An 18,991-nucleotide genomic window follows, 5' to 3' on the forward strand; every position below is an offset into this window, starting at 1 on the left:
GTGATTGGCTGAAGTGGTCACACGCTTAGATGGACACGTAACTACTGGACCCAGAAGTGAGCTAAGCCTGTAGGGACTGGAGTGACAGAAGCACACAAGAGGTTGAGTATTTCTTATTTTCTTAATTTCCGCAAAACTTTCAACTGTAATTGTGTACTGAGGATGGGGAAAGAGTTAAAAGTGGTACGCTGTTAGAGGGCCTGGTGCTGCCAGGCGGCACAGTGCAAATGTACCGTTTGCCCTATAGTTAAAGGGACCATGCTCATATACTCTCTCACTTCCTTATTTAGATCATGCATGGACTGCTTGCATGATCTTAATAAGATCTCAATAGCTCACATAACATTGCCACACTTCCATGGCCTGCCCAGTCATCAGCTTATCACAATTAGAATATGTAGGGGACCATTTGGGAATGCCAACTTCAACAGCCTACAAGTTTGCGCGCTCTAGAGGCTTAGTTACAGCAAATGTGGACCGATATTCCGCAAGAGGCCATACAGAACCTGTATTCCTCCATGCCCCCCTGTATCAGATCTTGCATCCAAGATAGAGGTGGTACAACAGGGTACTAGAGCCTCCATGCCCCCCTGTATCACATCTTGTATCCAAGCTAGAGGCGGTACAACGGGGTACTAGAGCCTCCACGCTCCCTGTATCACATCTTGTATCCAAGCTAGAGGTGGTACAACAGGGTACTAGAGCATCCATGCCCATCCTTATCACATCTTGTATCCAAGCTAGAGGCGGTACAACAGGGTACTAGAGCCTCCATGCCCCCACGTATCACAACTTGCATCCAAGCTAGAGGTGGTACAACAGGGTACTAGAGCCTCCATGCCCATCCTTATCACATCTTGTATTCAAGCTAGAGGCAGTACAACAGGGTACTAGAGCCTCCATGCCCACCCACATCACATCTTGTATCCAAGCTAGAGGTGGCCCAACAGGGTACTAGAGCCTTCATGCCTGCCAGTATCACATCTTGTATCCAAGCTAGGGGCAGTACAACAGGGTACTAGAGCCTCCATGCCCACCTGTATCACATCTTGTATCCAATCTAGAGGTGGTACAACAGGGTACTAGAGCCTCCATGCCCACCCACATCACATCTTGTATCCAAGCTAGAGGTGGCCCAGCAGGGTACTAGAGCCTTCATGCCTGCCAGTATCACATCTTGTATCCAAGCTAGGGGCAGTACAACAGGGTACTAGAGCCTCCATGCCCACCTGTATCACATCTTGTATCCAATCTAGGGGCAGTACAACAGGGTACTAGAGCCTCCCTTCAAGTGTTCAGTTTTCTGCAATAAATTCTCCTTTTGCTCTGATATTGTAATCCCTTATATCAATGTTACAATCACACAGAGAAAGCTTAATCGATTCTGACAACTCCTAGGTGCTTTTTTTTTTTACATTTGTATATTTATCTGGATTATTACAGAGATTATATAATCCATATTAGGGAATATGGCCATTCTGACCACCTGCTAACAAGGAGCATCTAGCACTCTTATTTGTTTGATTACATGTTAATCTGAATGGCTGACTACCATTTAGCCTGGGCGGCTCTTACATTAATAAGGTTGCCTTTGATAAGGCCATTCCTTTAAGTAAACTGTATCTTGTGGCACTTGTAAGACTTTACAGCAGTTTGTACCATAATAGAAAAAAATTCCAGTAGGGTATGAAAGTATGAGAATTGGAAGTGCACAAATCTTGAACCATTGTATATAAACCATCCAACATATCCAGCACACTTTTCAATGTGGTCATTGTAGCTGTACGTGCAGAACTCGGTATTGATTTGAGCTCTATTTTATATTTTATCATTACCTTTCATTGAGCTAGAAGGAATCTTTCAGGGTATTTGCTGTCTTCATGGATGAGTGAGAATTCTTTTACCGCTGAAGCCATCACTGGGGAATTTATTTTCTCTCTGGATTATCGCTGAATTACTTATCTGTTGTCCCTGGGTTAATTGTAAGAGATTGGAGCCTTATCTAAGCTGCCACTGCTTCTCTATAAAGCCATATAAGTGCCAGTTATCTGCCAAAAGTTCCAGGATCCTGGTTGCTGTGAAGGAATGCTGTCTGCTTTAAGTCACAGCCCTTCAATGACACTTGAAGTTGGCTTGAAGCTGGTATATTGGATTTTTGGAACAAAATAAAAAGAAACTGGAGTTTTAATATTCTGATTAGCAAAATGGATTGTTACTTGAGAATAAATTTGCACACTAAGTTTTTTTTGAAAAAAAGACATCCATCCAGTTCAGTCCCCCATGAAGTAGAGCCAATTCTCTTTATCTTAGGGGAAAAAATTATTCCCGACTCCAAATCTTGGAATTAGAATAACTCCTTGGGTCAACAACCCTTCTGAAGTAATCAGTAACTAGAACATGTAATATTGTTACATACAAGAAAGGTGTCCAGACTAGAGATGAGCGAACACCAAAATGTTCGGGTGTTCGTTATTCGGAACGAACTTCCCGCGATGCTCGAGGGTTCGTTTCGAACAACGAACCCCATTGAAGTCAATGGGCGACCAGAGCATTTTTGTATTTCGCCGATGCTCGCTAAGGTTTTCATGTGTGAAAATCTGGGCAATTCAAGAAAGTGATGGGAATGACACAGAAACGGATAGGGCAGGCGAGGGGCTACATGTTGGGCTGCATCTCAAGTTCACAGGTCCCACTATTAAGCCGCAAGAGTGGCCCCCCCCCCCCCTCCCAACATCTTTTACTTCTGAAAAGCCCTCATTAGCATGGCATACCTTTGCTAAGCACCACACTACCTCCAACAAAGCACAATCACTGCCTGGATGACACTCCACTGACACTTCTCCTGGGTTACATGCTGCCCAACCGCACCCCCTCCCCCCCACAGCGCACACCAAAGTGTCCCTGGGCAGCCTTCAGCTGCCCTCATGCCACACCACGCTCATGTCTATTTAGAATTGCGTCTGCCATGACGAGGGACCGCAGGCACACACTGCAGAGGTTGGCACGGCTAGGCAGCGACCCTCTTTAAAAGTGGCGGAGCGATAGCCCACAATGCTGTACAGAAGCAATGAGAAATAGAATCCTGTGCCACCGCCATCAGGAGCTGCACACGTGGGCATAGCAATGGGGAACCTATGTGCCACACACTATTCATTCTGTCAAGGTGTCTGCATGCCCCAGTCAGACCGGGCTTTTTAATTCATAGACACAGGCAGGTACAACTCCCTATTGTGAAGTCCCTGTCGACTCACAGCATGGGTGGCTCCCTGGAACCCACCGGCGGTACACAGAAATATCCCATTGCATTGCCCAACACAGCTGAGGTAGTAATGTCGTGCTTAATGCAGGTGGGCTTCGGCCCACACTGCATGCCCCAGTCTGACTGGGGTTCTTTATAAGTGTACAGATGTAGTAAAAACTCCGTGTGCACCTACAGCATGGGTGGGTGCCAGGAAGCCACCGGCGGTACATAGAAATATCCCATTGCATTGCCCAACACAGCTGAGGTAGTAATGTTGTGCTTAACCCTTTCCAATCCAATTTGTATATGGTTTTCCTAGGGGGCTTACTCTTTTTCTGCCGTTATACAACAGCGCTATATGCTGGCTAAAGCCAGTACTGCATGAGCTGACACGTAGGATAGGCTCCGACAGCAGAGAGGCTGGCAATATACAGTAAGAGAACCCCGACGGACGTCTACCAACAACGGAGCTGTACAGCCTTAAACCCTAATGTCTTCACAGGTCACACAGTGGACTGGAAAGGGTTAATGCAGGTGGGTTTCGGCCCACACTGCATGCCCCAGTCAGACTGGGTTTCTTTATAAGTGGAAACAGATGCATTTATAATTCCCTGTGGACCCACAGCATGGGTGGGTGCCAGGAAGCCACCGGCGGTACATAGAAATATCCCATTGCATTGCCCAACACAGCTGAGGTAGTAATGTCGTGCGTAATACAGGTGGGCTTCGGCCCACACTGCATGCCCCAGTCTGACCGGGGTTCTTTACAAGTGGACACATGTAGGTTAAACTCCCTGTGGACCCACTGCCTGGGTGGGTGCCAGGAAGCCACCGGCGGTACATAGAAATATCCCATTGCATTGCCCAACACAGCTGAGGTAGTAATGTCGTGCGTAATACAGGTGGGCTTCGGCCCACACTGCATGCCCCAGTCAGACTGGGGTTCTTTAGAAGTGGACACATGTATTAAAAACTCCGTGTGCACCTACAGCATGGGTGGCTCCCTGGAACCCACCGGCGGTACATAAAAATATCCCATTGCATTGCCCAACACAGCTGAGGTAACGTCAGCTGTAATGCAGGTGGGCTAAAAATTAATTTGATTACACTGTAGGCGAGGGCCCACAAAAATTGCTGTATCAACAGTACTAATGTACATCCCAAAAATTGGCCATGGCCAGCCAAGAGGGCAGGTGAAACCCATTAACCGCTTTGGTTAATGTGGCTTAAGTGGTAACTAGGCCTGGAGGCAGCCCAGTGTAACGAAAAATTGGTTCAAGTTAAAGTTCCAACGCTTTTAAGCGCATTGAAACTTATAAAAATTGTTCAGAAAAATTATTTGAGTGAGCCTTGTGGCCCTAAGAAAAATTGCCCGTTCAGCGTGATTACGTGAGGTTTCAGGAGGAGGAGCAGGAGGAGGAGGAGGAGGAATATTAGACACAGATTGATGAAGCAGAAATGTCCCCGTTTTGGATGGTGAGAGAGAACGTAGCTTCCATCCGCGGGTGCAGCCTACGTATTGCTTACGTATCGCTGCTGTCCGCTGGTGGAGAACAGAAGTCTGGCGAAATCCAGCCTTTGTTCATCTTGATGAGTGTTAGCCTGTCGGCACTGTCGGTTGACAAGCGGCTACGCTTATCTGTGATGATTCCCCCAGCCGCACTAAACACCCTCTCCGACAAGACGCTAGCCGCAGGACAAGCAAGCACCTCCAGGGCATACAGCGCTAGTTCAGGCCACGTGTCCAGCTTCGACACCCAGTAGTTGTAGGGGGCAGAGGCGTCACCAAGAATGGTCGTGCGATCCGCTACGTACTCCCTCACCATCCTTTTACAGTGCTCCCGCCGACTCAGCCGTGACTGGGGAGCGGTGACACAGTCTTGGTGGGGAGCCATAAAGCTGGCCAGGCCCTTAAAGACTGTTGCACTGCCTGGGATGTACATGCTGCTCGATCTACGCACATCCCCTGCTACCTTGCCCTCGGTACTGCGCCTTCTGCCACTAGCGCTGTCGGCTGGGAATTTTACCATCAGCTTGTCCGCAAGGGTCCTGTGGTATAGCAACACTCTCGAACCCCTTTCCTCTTCGGGAATCAGAGTGGGCAGGTTCTCCTTATACCGTGGATCGAGCAGTGTGTACACCCAGTAATCCGTCGTGGCCAGAATGCGTGCAACGCGAGGGTCACGAGAAAGGCGCATCCTAACATGAAGTCAGCCATGTGTGCCAGGGTACCTGTACGCAACACATGGCTGTCGTCACTAGGAAGATCACTTTCAGGATCCTCCTCCTCCTCCTCCTCCTCCTCCTCAGGCCATACACGCTGAAAGGATGACAGGCAATCAGCCGGTGTACCGTCAGCAGCGGCCCAAGCTGTCTCTTCCCCCTCCTCCTCATCCTCCTCATGCTCCTCCTCCTCCTGTACGCGCTGAGAAATAGACAGGAGGGTGCCCTGACTATCCAGCGGCATACTGTCTTCCCCCGCCCCCGTTTCCGAGCGCAAAGCAGCTGCCTTTATGGTTTGCAGGGAATTTCTCAAGATGCATAGCAGAGGAATGGTGACGCTAATGATTGTAGCATCGCCGCTCACCACCTGGGTAGACTCCTCAAAATTACCAAGGACATGGCAGATGTCTGCCAACCAGGCCCACTCTTCTGAAAGGAATTGAGGAGGCTGACTCCCACTGCGCCGCCCATGTTGGAGTTGGTATTCGACTATAGCTCTACGTTGTTCATAGAGCCTGGCCAACATGTGGAGCGTAGAGTTCCACCGTGTGGGCACGTCGCACAGCAGTCGGTGCACTGGCAGCTTAAAGTGATGTTGCAGGGTGCGCAGGGTGGCAGCGTCCGTGTGGGACTTGCGGAAATGTGCGCAGAGCCGGCGCGCCTTTACGAGCAGGTCTGACAAGCGTGGGTAGCTTTTCAGAAAGCGCTGAACCACCAAATTAAAGACGTGGGCCAGGCATGGCACGTGCGTGAGGCTGCCGAGCTGCAGAGCCGCCACCAGGTTACGGCCGTTGTCACACACGACCATGCCCGGTTGGAGGCTCAGCGGCGCAAGCCAGCGGTCGGTCTGCTGTGTCAGACCCTGCAGCAGTTCGTGGGCCGTGTGCCTCTTATCGCCTAAGCTGAGTAGTTTCAGCACGGCCTGCTGACGCTTGCCCACCGCTGTGCTGCCACACCGCGCGACACCGACTGCTGGCGACATGCTGCTGCTAACACATCTTGATTGCGAGACAGAGGAGGAGGAGGAGGGTGCTTTAGTGGAGGAAGCATACACCTCCGCAGATACCAGCACCGAGCTGGGGCCCGCAATTCTGGGGGTGGGTAGGACGTGAGCGGTCCCAGGCTCTGACTCTGTCCCAGCCTCCACTAAATTCACCCAATGTGCCGTCAGGGAGATGTAGTGGCCCTGCCCGCCTGTGCTTGTCCACGTGTCCGTAGTTAAGTGGACCGTGGCAGTAACCGCGTTGGTGAGGGCGCGTACAATGTTGCGGGAGACGTGGTCGTGCAGGGCTGGGACGGCACATCGGGAAAAGTAGTGGCGACTGGGAACTGAGTAGCGCGGGGCCGCCGCCTCCATGATACTTTTGAAGGACTCCGTTTCCACAACCCTATACGGCAGCATCTCAAGGCTGATGAATTTTGCTATGCGGACGGTTAACGTTTGAGCGTGCGGGTGCGTGGCGGCGTACTTGCGCTTGCGCTCCAACAGTTGCGCAAGCGACGGCTGGACGGTGCGCTGAACTACACTGCTGGATGGGGCCGAGGACAGCGGAGGTGAGGGTGTGGGTGCAGGCCAGGAGACGGTAGTGCCTGTGTCCTGAGAGGGGGGTTGCATCTCAGTGGCAGGTTGGGGCACAGGGGGAGAGGCAGGGGTGCAAACCGGAGGCGCTGAACGGCCTTCGTCCCACCTTGCGGGGTGCTTGGCCATCATATGTCTGCGCATGGTGGTGGTGGTGAGGCTGTTGGTGTTGGCTCCCCGGCTGAGCTTTGCGCGACAAAGGTTGCACACCACTGTTCGTCGGTCGTCAGGCGTCTCTGTGAAAAACTGCCAGACCTTAGAGCACCTCGGCCTCTGCAGGGTGGCATGGCGCGAGGGGGCGCTTTGGGAAACAGTTGGTGGATTATTCGGTCTGGCCCTGCCTCTACCCCTGGCCACCGCACTGCCTCTTGCAACCTGCCCTGCTGATGCCCTTGACTCCCCCTCTGAAGACCTGTCCTCCTGAGTAAGCGTTGCACACCAGGTGGGGTCAGTCACCTCATCGTCCTGCTGCTCTTCCTCCGAATCCTCTGTGCGCTGCTCCCTCGGACTTACTGCCCTTACTACTACCTCACTGCAAGACAACTGTGTCTGATCGTCATCGTCCTCCTCACCCACAGAAAGTTGTTGAGACAGTTGGCGGAAGTCCCCAGCCTCTTCCCCCGGACCCCGGGAACTTTCGAATGGTTGGGCATCAGTGACGATAAACTCCTCTGGTGGGAGAGGAACCGCTGCTGCCCAATCTAAGCAGGGGCCCGAGAACAGTTCCTGGGAGTGCTCCCGCTCCTGAGCAGGTGTTATTGTAGTGGAGTGAGGAGGCTGGGAGGAAGGAGGAGCAGCAGACAGAGGATTCGGATTGGCAGCAGTGGACGGCGCAGAACTGCGGGTAGACGATAGGTTGCTCGAAGCACTTTCTGCCATCCAGGACAGGACCTGCTCACACTGCTCATTTTCTAATAACCGTCTCCCGCGTGGACCCATTAATTGGGCGATGAATGTGGGGACGCCAGAAACGTGCCTCTCTCCTAATCGCGCAGCAGTCGGCTGCGACACACCTGGATCAGGAGCTTGGCCTGTGCCCACACCCTGACTTGGCCCTCCGCGTCCTCGGCCGCGTCCACGTCCTCTAGGCCTACCCCTACCCCTCAGCATGCTGTATTACCAGTGATTTGATTTCACAGGCAGGAAATAAATTGGCGCAAGACTGCAGGCCAAATATAATTTTTTCCCTTTTTTGAAAACGAAAGGCCCCACTGCCTCTAGTGAATGAATAATCTAAGTTTAATAACTGTGCTGTTTTCCTGCTAATGTGTCACAGAACGTGAGGGTAGCAGAGTTATTAACTGTGGCAGAGCAGGTATTTTTTTTCCCAATTAAGGAAAGCAAATGGCGAAGCCAGGAGTAAAACGTAGCTGGGTGCGTATGATTTTTAAAGGTGTCACACGCAGCCGACACGTGTCCACCGCCCTTAGGACGGACAGAGGCCGGACAAATAGAATTATTTTTCGTTTTTTGGCACCAAAAGGCAGCACTGCGTATATTCTATGAACATGAGAAGTTTAATAACTGTGCTGTGTCCCTGCTAATGTGTCACAGAACGTGAGGGTAGCAGAGTTATTAACTGTGGCAGAGCAGGTATTTTTTTTCCCAATTAAGGAAAGCAAATGGCGAAGCCAGGAATAAAACGTAGCTGGGTGCGTATGATTTTTAAAGGTGTCACACGCAGCCGACACGTGTCCACCGCCCTTAGGACGGACAGAGGCCGGACAAATAGAATTATTTTCCGTTTTTTGGCACCAAAAGGCAGCACTGCGTATATTCTATGAACATGAGAAGTTTAATAACTGTGCTGTGTCCCTGCTAATGTGTCACAGAACGTGAGGGTAGCAGAGTTATTAACTGTGGCAGAGCAGGTATTTTTTTTCCCAATTAAGGAAAGCAAATGGCGAAGCCAGGAGTAAAACGTAGCTGGGTGCGTATGATTTTTAAAGGTGTCACACGCAGCCGACACGTGTCCACCGCCCTTAGGACGGACAGAGGCCGGACAAATAGAATTATTTTCACTTGTTTTACAAGCAAAAGGCAGCACTGCATATATTCAATGAATAATAACTGTGTTGTGGCCCTGCCTATACAATTCTTTCCCTGCAGTATCAATGGAGGGTGCAATGCTCTGCAGAAGCGATTTTGAGAAGCAAAAAAAAATGCAGCACAGCTAACAGCAGCCTGGACAGTACTGCACACGGATAAATATGGCCCTAGAAAGGACCGTTGAGGTTCTTGAAGGCTACACTCACTCCTAACACTCTCCCTGCCTATGCAGCACTTCTGTCCCTAATGCCAGGTGCAACGGTCTGCAGAGGCGATTTTGAGAAAAAAAAAATTGCCACTGCTAACAGCAGCCAACACACAGCTATCAGTGGCCCTAATAAGGACCTTTGGGGGGTCTTGAAGCCTACACTAACTACCAATTCTTTCCCTACAGCAGCTCCGGTACAAACAGCACTGTCCCTCATCTAAATCACACGGCATCTGAGGCGAACCGCGGGAGGGGCCGACTTTTATGTTCGGGTGACACCTGATCTTCCCAGCCACTCACAGCAGGGGGGTGGTATAGGGCTTGAACGTCACAGGGGGAAGTTGTAATGCCTTCCCTGTCTTTCAATTGGCCAGAAAAGCGCGCTAACGTCTCAGGGAAGGAAGTGAAAATAACCAGAACACCGCATGGTGTTCGTTACGAATAACGAACATCCCGAACACCCCAATATTCGCACGAATATCAAGCTCGGAAGAACACGTTCGCTCATCTCTAGTCCAGACCCCTCTACTCTTTTAGTGAGTTTGCCATCACCACATCCTCAGGTAGAGAGTTTCATATTCTCACTGCTCTTACAGTAAAGAACCCCTTTCTATGCTGATGTAGAAACCGTTTTTCCCTCTAGACAGAGGATGCCCAATTGTTACTTTCCTTTTCGTAATTTCTTACTTTAACCCCTTGAGTGGCACGCCCGGAAATTTTCCCGGACGAGCTCCACTGCCGATAGTGATACAGCCCGGAAGATTTCCGGGCTATGTATCACTATGGGAGCTGCAGAGCACAATGCCATAAGCTGTGGCAGTGTGCTCTGCCTGCACAGTCCCATAGAGAACAAAGCAAGGACATTAAGAAGCAGGAAGATATTGCCGATATGCCGGCAATCTCCTGCTTCTAAGTCTCCTGTTTTGTTTATAGGTTGCCATAGAGACCATCGGCTTGTCAGAAGCAAGCCGATGATCTCTGTGGCAGGGAGAGCTGGTGCTTGCCTGTCAGAGGACAGCCAGGCACCAGCTCTTACAGCAGAGATCAGAGAAAACCTCCGATCTCTGCTGTGTTAACCCTTTACATGCTGCAGTCTATGTGACTGCAGCATGTAAAGGGCTGTCACTGCAGCATGTAAAGGGCTGTCACCATCGGACCTCCAGAAAGTGATCAGGGGGTCCTGATGGGTCCCTGTGGAAGTCCCCTAAAGGGACAAAAAAAAAAAAGTAAAAAAATAAAAACACTTGTCTCGCTTTACTTTGTAAAAAATGTAAAATAAAATCACACATGTGGTATCCGTGCAACATAATGACCCAGAGAAGGAAGTTGGTACATTATTTAACCCCTTAATGACATGGCCCCTCTTTTCTTTTTTCCCCATTTCTTTTTTTCCTCCCCGAAATATAAAAACTGTATAAACTTGGTATCGCCAGAATCGTGTGACTCAGAGAATAATTTTATCACACTATTTATTGTGCATGTTGAACGCCATAAAAATGAAATCCAAAAAACAAATGGCAGAATTTCTTTTTTTCCCCCCAATCTCTCTACAAATGTTTTTACAAATCTTATGCAATACATTATATATACCCAAAAATTATGCCATCAAAAAGTACAACTTGTCCCACAAAAAACAAGCCCTCATATGGCCGTGTCAATGGAAAAATGAAAAAGTTATGGCTCTTGGAACGGAACTGCAAAATTAGTTGAAATTCAATGATTATACCATTTAAAAAACCTGCCCCGGTGGGCACAACAGGGTCGTAGGAAACCCGCCACTCAAGGGGTTAAGCATGTACATACAGAAATATTTATTTAGTACTCAAAGTGGTTCCCTAAATAACATAACACCCAAATGCCAAATGAGTTGGCCTACGTTGTCCTCATCCATAGTACAGGTGATTTATGAAGCAATTAACTTACAAATCTTTATTAAATATATGGCAAGACAGCAAATAAACTTTTTTGGAAGATGGTTTTTATCCAAGTTGTCAAAATAAAATACTGCTTTTATCCTGGTATCCACGGAAGTGCCGGAGGTTTTTGTTTTCTATTGCTGTGGGGTGTGCCTGCACCTGTCCGTGCGCTCGACGGTTGTTGTATCCATGTGGTGAGCTGACATTTTGGATTTATAAGACAGCAAATAACGTACATTTCACCAAATGTCTGCAATTTCCTACAAACAAAACCCTAAACAGACTTAGAAATTTCTAAAAAAAAATATGCACTGATAGCACAAATCTCCAAGGCATGAAAATTACTGTAGGAAATTTAGTGGTTCCTAGAATAATCCCCTTAAGGCTCATGCACATGGCAGAGCAAGGAGGCCATACAGTCCCTGAGTACAGATTCTAGAGCCACGCATCTCCTGTGAGCGTCCATAGAGGCTCAGATGTCCCTCTATACATACCAAGACGGATGAAACATGACAGAATTTTTTTTCCCCTTACGAAACTGTAGGCTTACAGATCTACAGTAGAAGTCCCATGCATCTATATGGCAGATATAACATGGCTACGTTTAAAAAAAAAATGCCATAATACGGCTGTGTGCACTAGCCCTTACTCTAACATTTGCTGTATTCCAGCTCTTGATTTTGAAATTGTGAATATTTGGAATATCACCATGTTAGGTATAGGGTTACCGCTGGGGGTGCTGGCGGACTGCATTCGTGCTCTGCTCCTCCTGGCGCCGCAGGTGTCAGTGCAGGCGGCTCCGGTCGAGGTTCGCCTATGTTGGTGGTTGTCCACTCTTGCCAGTGGCGTGTGCCCCGCTGTGCTCGGGGACGCACTAGCAGAGGCTGCCAGTGTTTGGTTAGACTTAGCTCTGCTAGCACCCGCATTTACTGATCTCGTCTGCTCTGTGTTTCTGACCAATTTTTGCCTTTGACTCCGCTCCTGTCTTGCTCCTTTTTGTACTGCGCACATGCCTCTCCGGTTTGACTCGGCTTTCCCTGACTACTCTGTGTTGCCCTCTGTTGTTCCGCTCTTGGTAGGTTTTGACCCGGCTTGTTTGATCATCCGTCTCCTGTCCCTCTCCCTTGGGGTCCCTGTCACTAGGTCAGAGCAGGGATTGACACCCAGTTGTCGCCCTGGGGCTTAGCCCAGAGGGGCAAGTAGGTAGGGATACGGGAGTGGGCTGGTTGTAGAGACCCCCCTCTGGTCATCTGTCCCCTTCCAGCCATAACACACTATACCAGAAGCAACCTAAAATACAAAGCAGCATATGACAGCACACCTTGTGTGGGGATAGCAGAAATGCTATGATTTCCCAGGAATATTGTGGTGATGGATTATTGGTAACTAGAATGCAGATGGTTGGGACAGATAAGAAAGAGGCGTCAATAAAAAAAAAAATAGGGATTCGGATTTTCTAGTCCATCTTGCTAGTCTGCTGCTTTTACTACTACACTCAGGCACATTCTGGACTAGTTGCTAGACATTTGAGGCATAATCGTTTTAAAATGACAATTTAAAGAGATTTTATTTAATAATTTTGGGGCTTTGAGAAAATGTAACGGCCTGTTTAGCCATTACAACATAGTGACTTAAATACCCCATTTGTGATTCTTTTGTAGGACATCTCGCTTTGCTTCATTCCCAGAATACCTGGTTATTCAGATAAAGAAGTTTACATTTGGACTTGACTGGGTACCCAAAAAACTTGGTAGGAGGCTTTCATTACTGCTAATATGTCTTGTATAAATTTAGGTTGTATGATTGTTTGGAAAGTTAAAAAATTATATTTTTGAAGAAATTAGATTTTTTTTTTTACTCAATTCTTTATTTTAGATGTAGCAGTGGAAATGCCTGATATCCTGGATGTTAATCCTCTCCGAGCAAAAGGTCTGCAGCCAGGAGAAGAAGAGCTCCCAAACCTTGCACCCCCTATTGTTATTCCAGATGACCCCAAAGGTAGGAGGAAATGCTCAGTCATATTTCACATTTCATTTAGGAGGTAGTATAGATTGACTTGCTATCAAATCAATGTTCTAAATTTTGGACAATGTATGGCAGTCTTGGTAAGTTTGTGGCAAAAATTTATAAAAGTATTGCTGGGTTAAGAAAAGTAAAGGCATATTTATAGCTTAAAGATAATTTCCCATAAAAGGCTTTTATAATCTCTACAGCATATGGGTGGTAAATGTCTGCTTATTGGGGGCCCCCAATGGTCACTAGGATGGGGATCCCAAGCCTCTCATTCCTCCTCATTGCAAGACTACAATGAGGAACAGTTTGAATAAGCATGCAGCCTGTGGATTCATTAATGTATACAGGGCAGATGGAAACAGCCAAGCATGCTACTTGGCTGTTTTTCTCAGCCCCATAGACACTGAATGGAGCAGCAGGGTACATGCTTGACCTTTTTTATTTCATTGAAACTCCTTCTCTTTGCAGTCCTGCACTGACGAGGAACGGGGTCAGGATCGCCATTCTAACATCGCCACCCCTAGCAATCAGGCATTTACCACCTTTCCTATGGACAGGAGGTAAATGTCTTCTGTGGACGACCTCCTTAAAGACAGCACAGTGGTTTGCATTGTTGACTTGAAGGAATGAGATCCTGAGTTTGAATTAGATTGTGGGAAACCTTCTACATGATGTGATCTGGTCTCCTAGCAATGTTAGTACGAATCCGCATGCATAGGCAATGTGGATCGAACGCATCCATAGAGATCAATGGAGCTCATATGAGCAGACTCCACGGTATCATGGAGCATGCTGCGCATTTTCTTCCGCTTGCGGAATCTGCAATTCCTACAGGCATGTTACAGTGAAACGGTGAAAGTCCATACATTTGATTGCCCGTGTATTACCACATATCATACTCGTGGACGGCGATCGCAGAATCCGCAATTCAAATCCATTTGTGTGATACCGGCCTAAAGAATGATATACTGTAGAAATCTTTTTTGTGTTACAATTTTCCAATACTATGGAAAAGTTTTTAGTTTTTTTTTGCACTTGGAAATTATGCCATCTGTCCTTTTTAAGTATTTAGTTTTATTTTCTGCTGACATATTGAACACGTGAATTCTGCTGTTCATTTACAGATCGCTTCAGGAACACTTTCATGGAAGGTATGCGTTTAACTGTATCTTTCCGTTTAACAGGCTTTGCAGTATGTGTGTTGTGTATTTCATTTGCAATATAATGAAATTATATTTATGGAGTTGCTGGGGACATTAACATTTTTGAGAAGTAACTAATGACTGAAAATGAAATCTATAAAAGGGTATCTTGTACTATATAACTACCTCATGTTTTCTGACCAGGAAGAAAGCTATTCCCTATACGAAAGATTTTAATAAAATTATTCCATATTCTTTCTACATTCATATTTAGTACTGATATTTGTTAATTAAGTGCTTGTTTGGTTAAAAAAAAATCAGTGTAACTGCTAAACTCCCTCCCCCTTTTTTCCTCCTCTCTTCTCCCCTCCGGCTGTTTGCAATAGGAAGGGGTGAAGCTAAGCTCCATCCCCCTCCCATTGCTGGCTGCAGACAAGGGGAGGGGGTGAGTGCTTAGCTGCGCCCCATCCCGCCCACTCCAATTGCAAACAGATGGAGGGAAAGAGAGAGGTGGTTAGCCAGCAAAGGGGAGGGAAGAGGAGAACATGGCATTGCGGCCTCTGCATATATGCGCCTGGCCTGTGCCGTCTAAACGGGCACACAAACGTTAGATTTGTGCGGCCGTTCGCGCATTTTTACGGCGCCAGCAGGCGCACGTAAAACCGCTTATGCTCGTTGGAAAGAGTCTTAAAACAAATGGAGTTTTAAATGTATGTTTGAGTGCAATTAAGATGCACTTCCAAAATGCTCCAAAACACCATTGAGATGTGGTGAAACTGCAGTAAAATCAATGTGTGGAAAAACAGCCTAGAGGGTACAGACTAATGTTACAGTAACTGCAATGTAGCCACAACGGCAGCCAATGGTAGCACAATCTTGTCGATAATGCTGGCGAGATCATGGGTTCATTGGCTGCTATGGGTGGGCCAGTACCCTCAGGATTTAGATACTGATGTGGATGATGATTTGAATTCAAAGTATCTGATAAAATTCAGAACCAGAATTGGGATCCATTATTGGGCAGACTAGCACAAAGCAATGACTCCAGATACTAGAATACTGAATGGGCTCTCCTGCATGTTGTTTCAGCTCCTGACATAGATGAGTCTTCAGTCATGCAACTAGCTGAGATGGGTTTTCCACTGGAGGCTTGTCGGAAGGCTGTGTACTACACTGGAAGTATGGGTGCAGAAATAGCCTTCAACTGGATAATTACCCACATGGAAGATCCTGGTCAGTAAAATTACCACGAGGTTCTGAAGGAACAAATGAGGGTTAAACTGCTGTGATTTTAGTGTTAACTGAACATTTCCGAGGGCCCAAGATTACCTAACTGAACTAGTGGGAAGGTGCTGCTATTAGAAATTATTTATGAATGTCATTATGGGACAACCCATTTTAGCCAAGATTGTGGAAATAGGCTTAACCTTGGATGAAATACATACTCTTATTTCCCAGTTTGCGTCTTAGGACATAAGACATTTAAACACCAAAATTACTGTGATTTTCTATGTAAGAATTTCGGTGTAAAGTAATTATGCTCTCCATGTTCCTCAATAGATTTTGCAGAACCATTAAACATCTCTGGATATGCTGCATCTGCCCAACCTTCCCATGGAGTCGCTGCAAAGCTCAACCAACCACCAGAAGAAATTGTAGCACTGATCACATCCATGGGTTTTCAGAGAAATGTAGCTTTTCAAGCATTGAGGGCAACAGTAAGTTACTATGCAACATGGTGTGAAATATGTGAAGAGTCACTGGCTCCCAATAAAAAGTAAGGAGTAGGCAGCCCTTATATTAAACAGAAACTTATATAGTACTAAAAGTGGCTTTTTAAGATCCTCTGTTGTCATTTGTCCAGGAATGTGGGAAAAAAATCATTATTGTGGTTCTTTTGCTGCTGGTAGCTCTGGAGTGTGAGAATACAACCTCATATAGACAGTTCTTATAAGACCCTCTCCTATACATTGATGGCCGATTAATGAATAGTTTTGGTCAAGGCCCTCTATGATCAATTATAGAATATTCACCCCATAGACTTGTGTGGAGATAGAAAATACTTTGAACCTAAACACCCCAATGCACTTTAGATCTGTACATACACTGATACTGGCTGGTGACCACCTCATATAGCTTTATATGTACAGTAACAATCTGTTTATATAAAAATGGCTGTTCTTTAACCCTTGTATTTAAAGGGGTGACACTCCTATCACAGTTACTGCTGATGAGTAGAGGCTCCTGGCACACAGTTATAATAGAGGAGATAACAGATCATCCTCCTGATTGTATACTTATGGTTTGTAGCTTATTTAGGTGAATATAGAGTGTAATAGCAGTGTAATGGTACAGTCTCTACCTGCTCATGTAATGCTGTACTGATGCATCTAGGGATTGATGGTATAGAATAGTGAATTGAAAACAGAAACCTCAGCAGAAAGATGGTGCCTGATAAGTATCAAACAGGAGGCTGCACTGCATGGAAGGGACTGCAATATACAGAGGAGACCTCCAAATTATGACAGGCAATCGGGTGAAGAAGGCAGGGATGGAAAAAATTGTTTTTTTTTCTTCCAGAGTGGCCTTTTAAACCAATATCTATTAAGGAGCATGAAATATACTGCTGCCAGATATAGTGTACAATGTGTTCAGTCTGTAGAGATATAACAAATGAACATTGCAAAGCAACAAGATGGCATAACCTAATTGTAATAAGGAAAAGGATACATTTAGGATAAACTTCAGGAAGCCAAACAAAAAATTCTATTAAGTTAATGGACAGATCTGTTAAGTTTTACGTATATTGATCCAATTTCCGTTTTTTTTCCTTGAAGCTTTTGCTAAAATCTATCAATTTAGTAAGAATTTTATGTTCAAAATACAGATATTCACAAAGTTTTCTCTTTTTCCACTCCATCCTAGAATAACAATCTGGAGCGAGCCCTAGACTGGATATTCGCTCACCCTGAATGTGAAGATGAAGCTGCTAATACTTCACAGTCTGTGGATGATGAAAACCATCAGCAATCAAATGGAATCCTAACCAACAATGAACAAGAAGGAGCTCGAGTTAAAGATGGGAATGGAAGTAAGAATGGGAATAATTGTTACTGATGTTACATTCTCACTCTGGTCATTAAAGGGAACCTGCCAAGTCTCCATAGCACCATAAACTAAGTTTATGCTGTTAGGGTTGGTGACAGGAAGTCGGGTGTGGTATACTTTATACTCGCCCACTCACGCGAGCCAGTCGGCGTGCGGCACGGAAACCTCACTCTTTCCAGAGTCCTATGCGTGGGCTCTCCTACACAATTCAATGGGAGAGCATGTACACAGGGCTCTGAAGTCAGCACACAGCATAAAAATCTCACTCTCTTCAGACAGGAACACCACTGGATTGCCGGAGCGTGTGATCATAAAAAATACCTCACCCAGCTTTCTGCCACCTCCCCGAATAGCACCATAACTTTACTTTCTAGAGCTTTGGGGATGTGACCAGTTCCCTTTTAAATCAAACTTTACATAAAAGTAAAAGTTTGTTTTTGCTGAGGCTAGAAAAACTTTGTTGTGTAAAGCTGCTAAGTGTAGGTTCTCCACAGAACTCTGCTGCGACTAATAATAACAGCTTGTACTAGGTGCCTAAGATTGATGGTCGCTCCTGCTTATCTGCTGTGCCCAACATTGGAGGAAGTCTTCAGAAGGGCTAAAAATATATACATTTACCAGATGCATGGTGACTGGAATATCACTTTTGCTGCATTATCGGGCCACAAACGCAAATATCCCTGACAGCCGGATTCACATTGAAGTCTGAAGCCGTAGTTGTATCAGTCACTGAATCCTAATATTCTTTCCTAACAACTTCATCCCAGACAGTCAGACAGTTCCATATTGAAGTGTTTGTTGCTCAGCCTCACTATATGTTCTGCTGCTGAAGGAATCTGTTAAAGGTGATAATTGTTTTTTTTTCCCCCTAGGGTATGAACTCATTGCATTTATCAGTCATATAGGAACATCAACGATGTCTGGGCATTATGTGTGTCATATCAAAAAGGAAGGAAGGTAAATATAAGAAAACATGATTGTTCAAGCATTGTGTTCTACACTAATGTTAAAATCCTTATTGGTCGTGTCATTCTACTGTTGTACTGACCGTACTGAGTAAGTCCACCTGCACACAAGTGGGTCGGATTCCACATGCGGGATCCCACAGCAGAACTTGACCCGGTGCCCGGCTGGTGACTCTGCATAGCTGTCCGCATTGTTCTTTTCTGTACTGCGGATGTGCCGGCCGGTGTACCTGCACAGTATAGATAATGCTGCGTCGTCGCTAGGCGATGCTCTGGATCCCGCGACCTTTCCGCTTCCATGAAAGCAGTCGTCGTGGAATCCGCTTTAAAAAAGAGCATACTGCAATTTTTTTTTTTTCCCACACGTGAGCGGAAAATCGCAATTGATTTCCATTCATGGGCAGGAAAACGCTGTTTTACATAACATGCTATGGCAGCTACTTGCTGTGGAATCTGGAGGCAGACACGCGCTTCGGATTCCGCAGTGCAAATCTGGCCGTGTGTAGGCGGCCTAATGCACAGCTTCTGTACATTTTATGTAAAAAAA

At 46.5% G+C, this 18,991-nt stretch overlaps 1 protein-coding gene across 3 annotated transcripts in view; it reads left to right on the plus strand.

The window, feature by feature from the left end:
* Positions 1–18,991, plus strand: part of USP13 (ubiquitin specific peptidase 13) — a 101,262-nt gene that overhangs the window by 75,149 nt on the left and 7,122 nt on the right. For all 3 annotated transcript variants that reach the window (XM_066601526.1, XM_066601533.1, XM_066601536.1), the window contains exons 14-20: positions 12,878–12,966; positions 13,092–13,214; positions 14,354–14,380; positions 15,461–15,604; positions 15,932–16,089; positions 17,297–17,462; positions 18,352–18,436. In XM_066601526.1, coding sequence (XP_066457623.1) covers positions 12,878–12,966; positions 13,092–13,214; positions 14,354–14,380; positions 15,461–15,604; positions 15,932–16,089; positions 17,297–17,462; positions 18,352–18,436 — 792 coding nt within the window. The remainder of the gene's footprint in view (positions 1–12,877; positions 12,967–13,091; positions 13,215–14,353; positions 14,381–15,460; positions 15,605–15,931; positions 16,090–17,296; positions 17,463–18,351; positions 18,437–18,991) is intronic.

The sequence above is a fragment of the Eleutherodactylus coqui genome, chromosome 1 (assembly GCF_035609145.1).
Source record: "Eleutherodactylus coqui strain aEleCoq1 chromosome 1, aEleCoq1.hap1, whole genome shotgun sequence".
NCBI classification, from domain to species: Eukaryota; Metazoa; Chordata; class Amphibia; order Anura; family Eleutherodactylidae; genus Eleutherodactylus; species Eleutherodactylus coqui.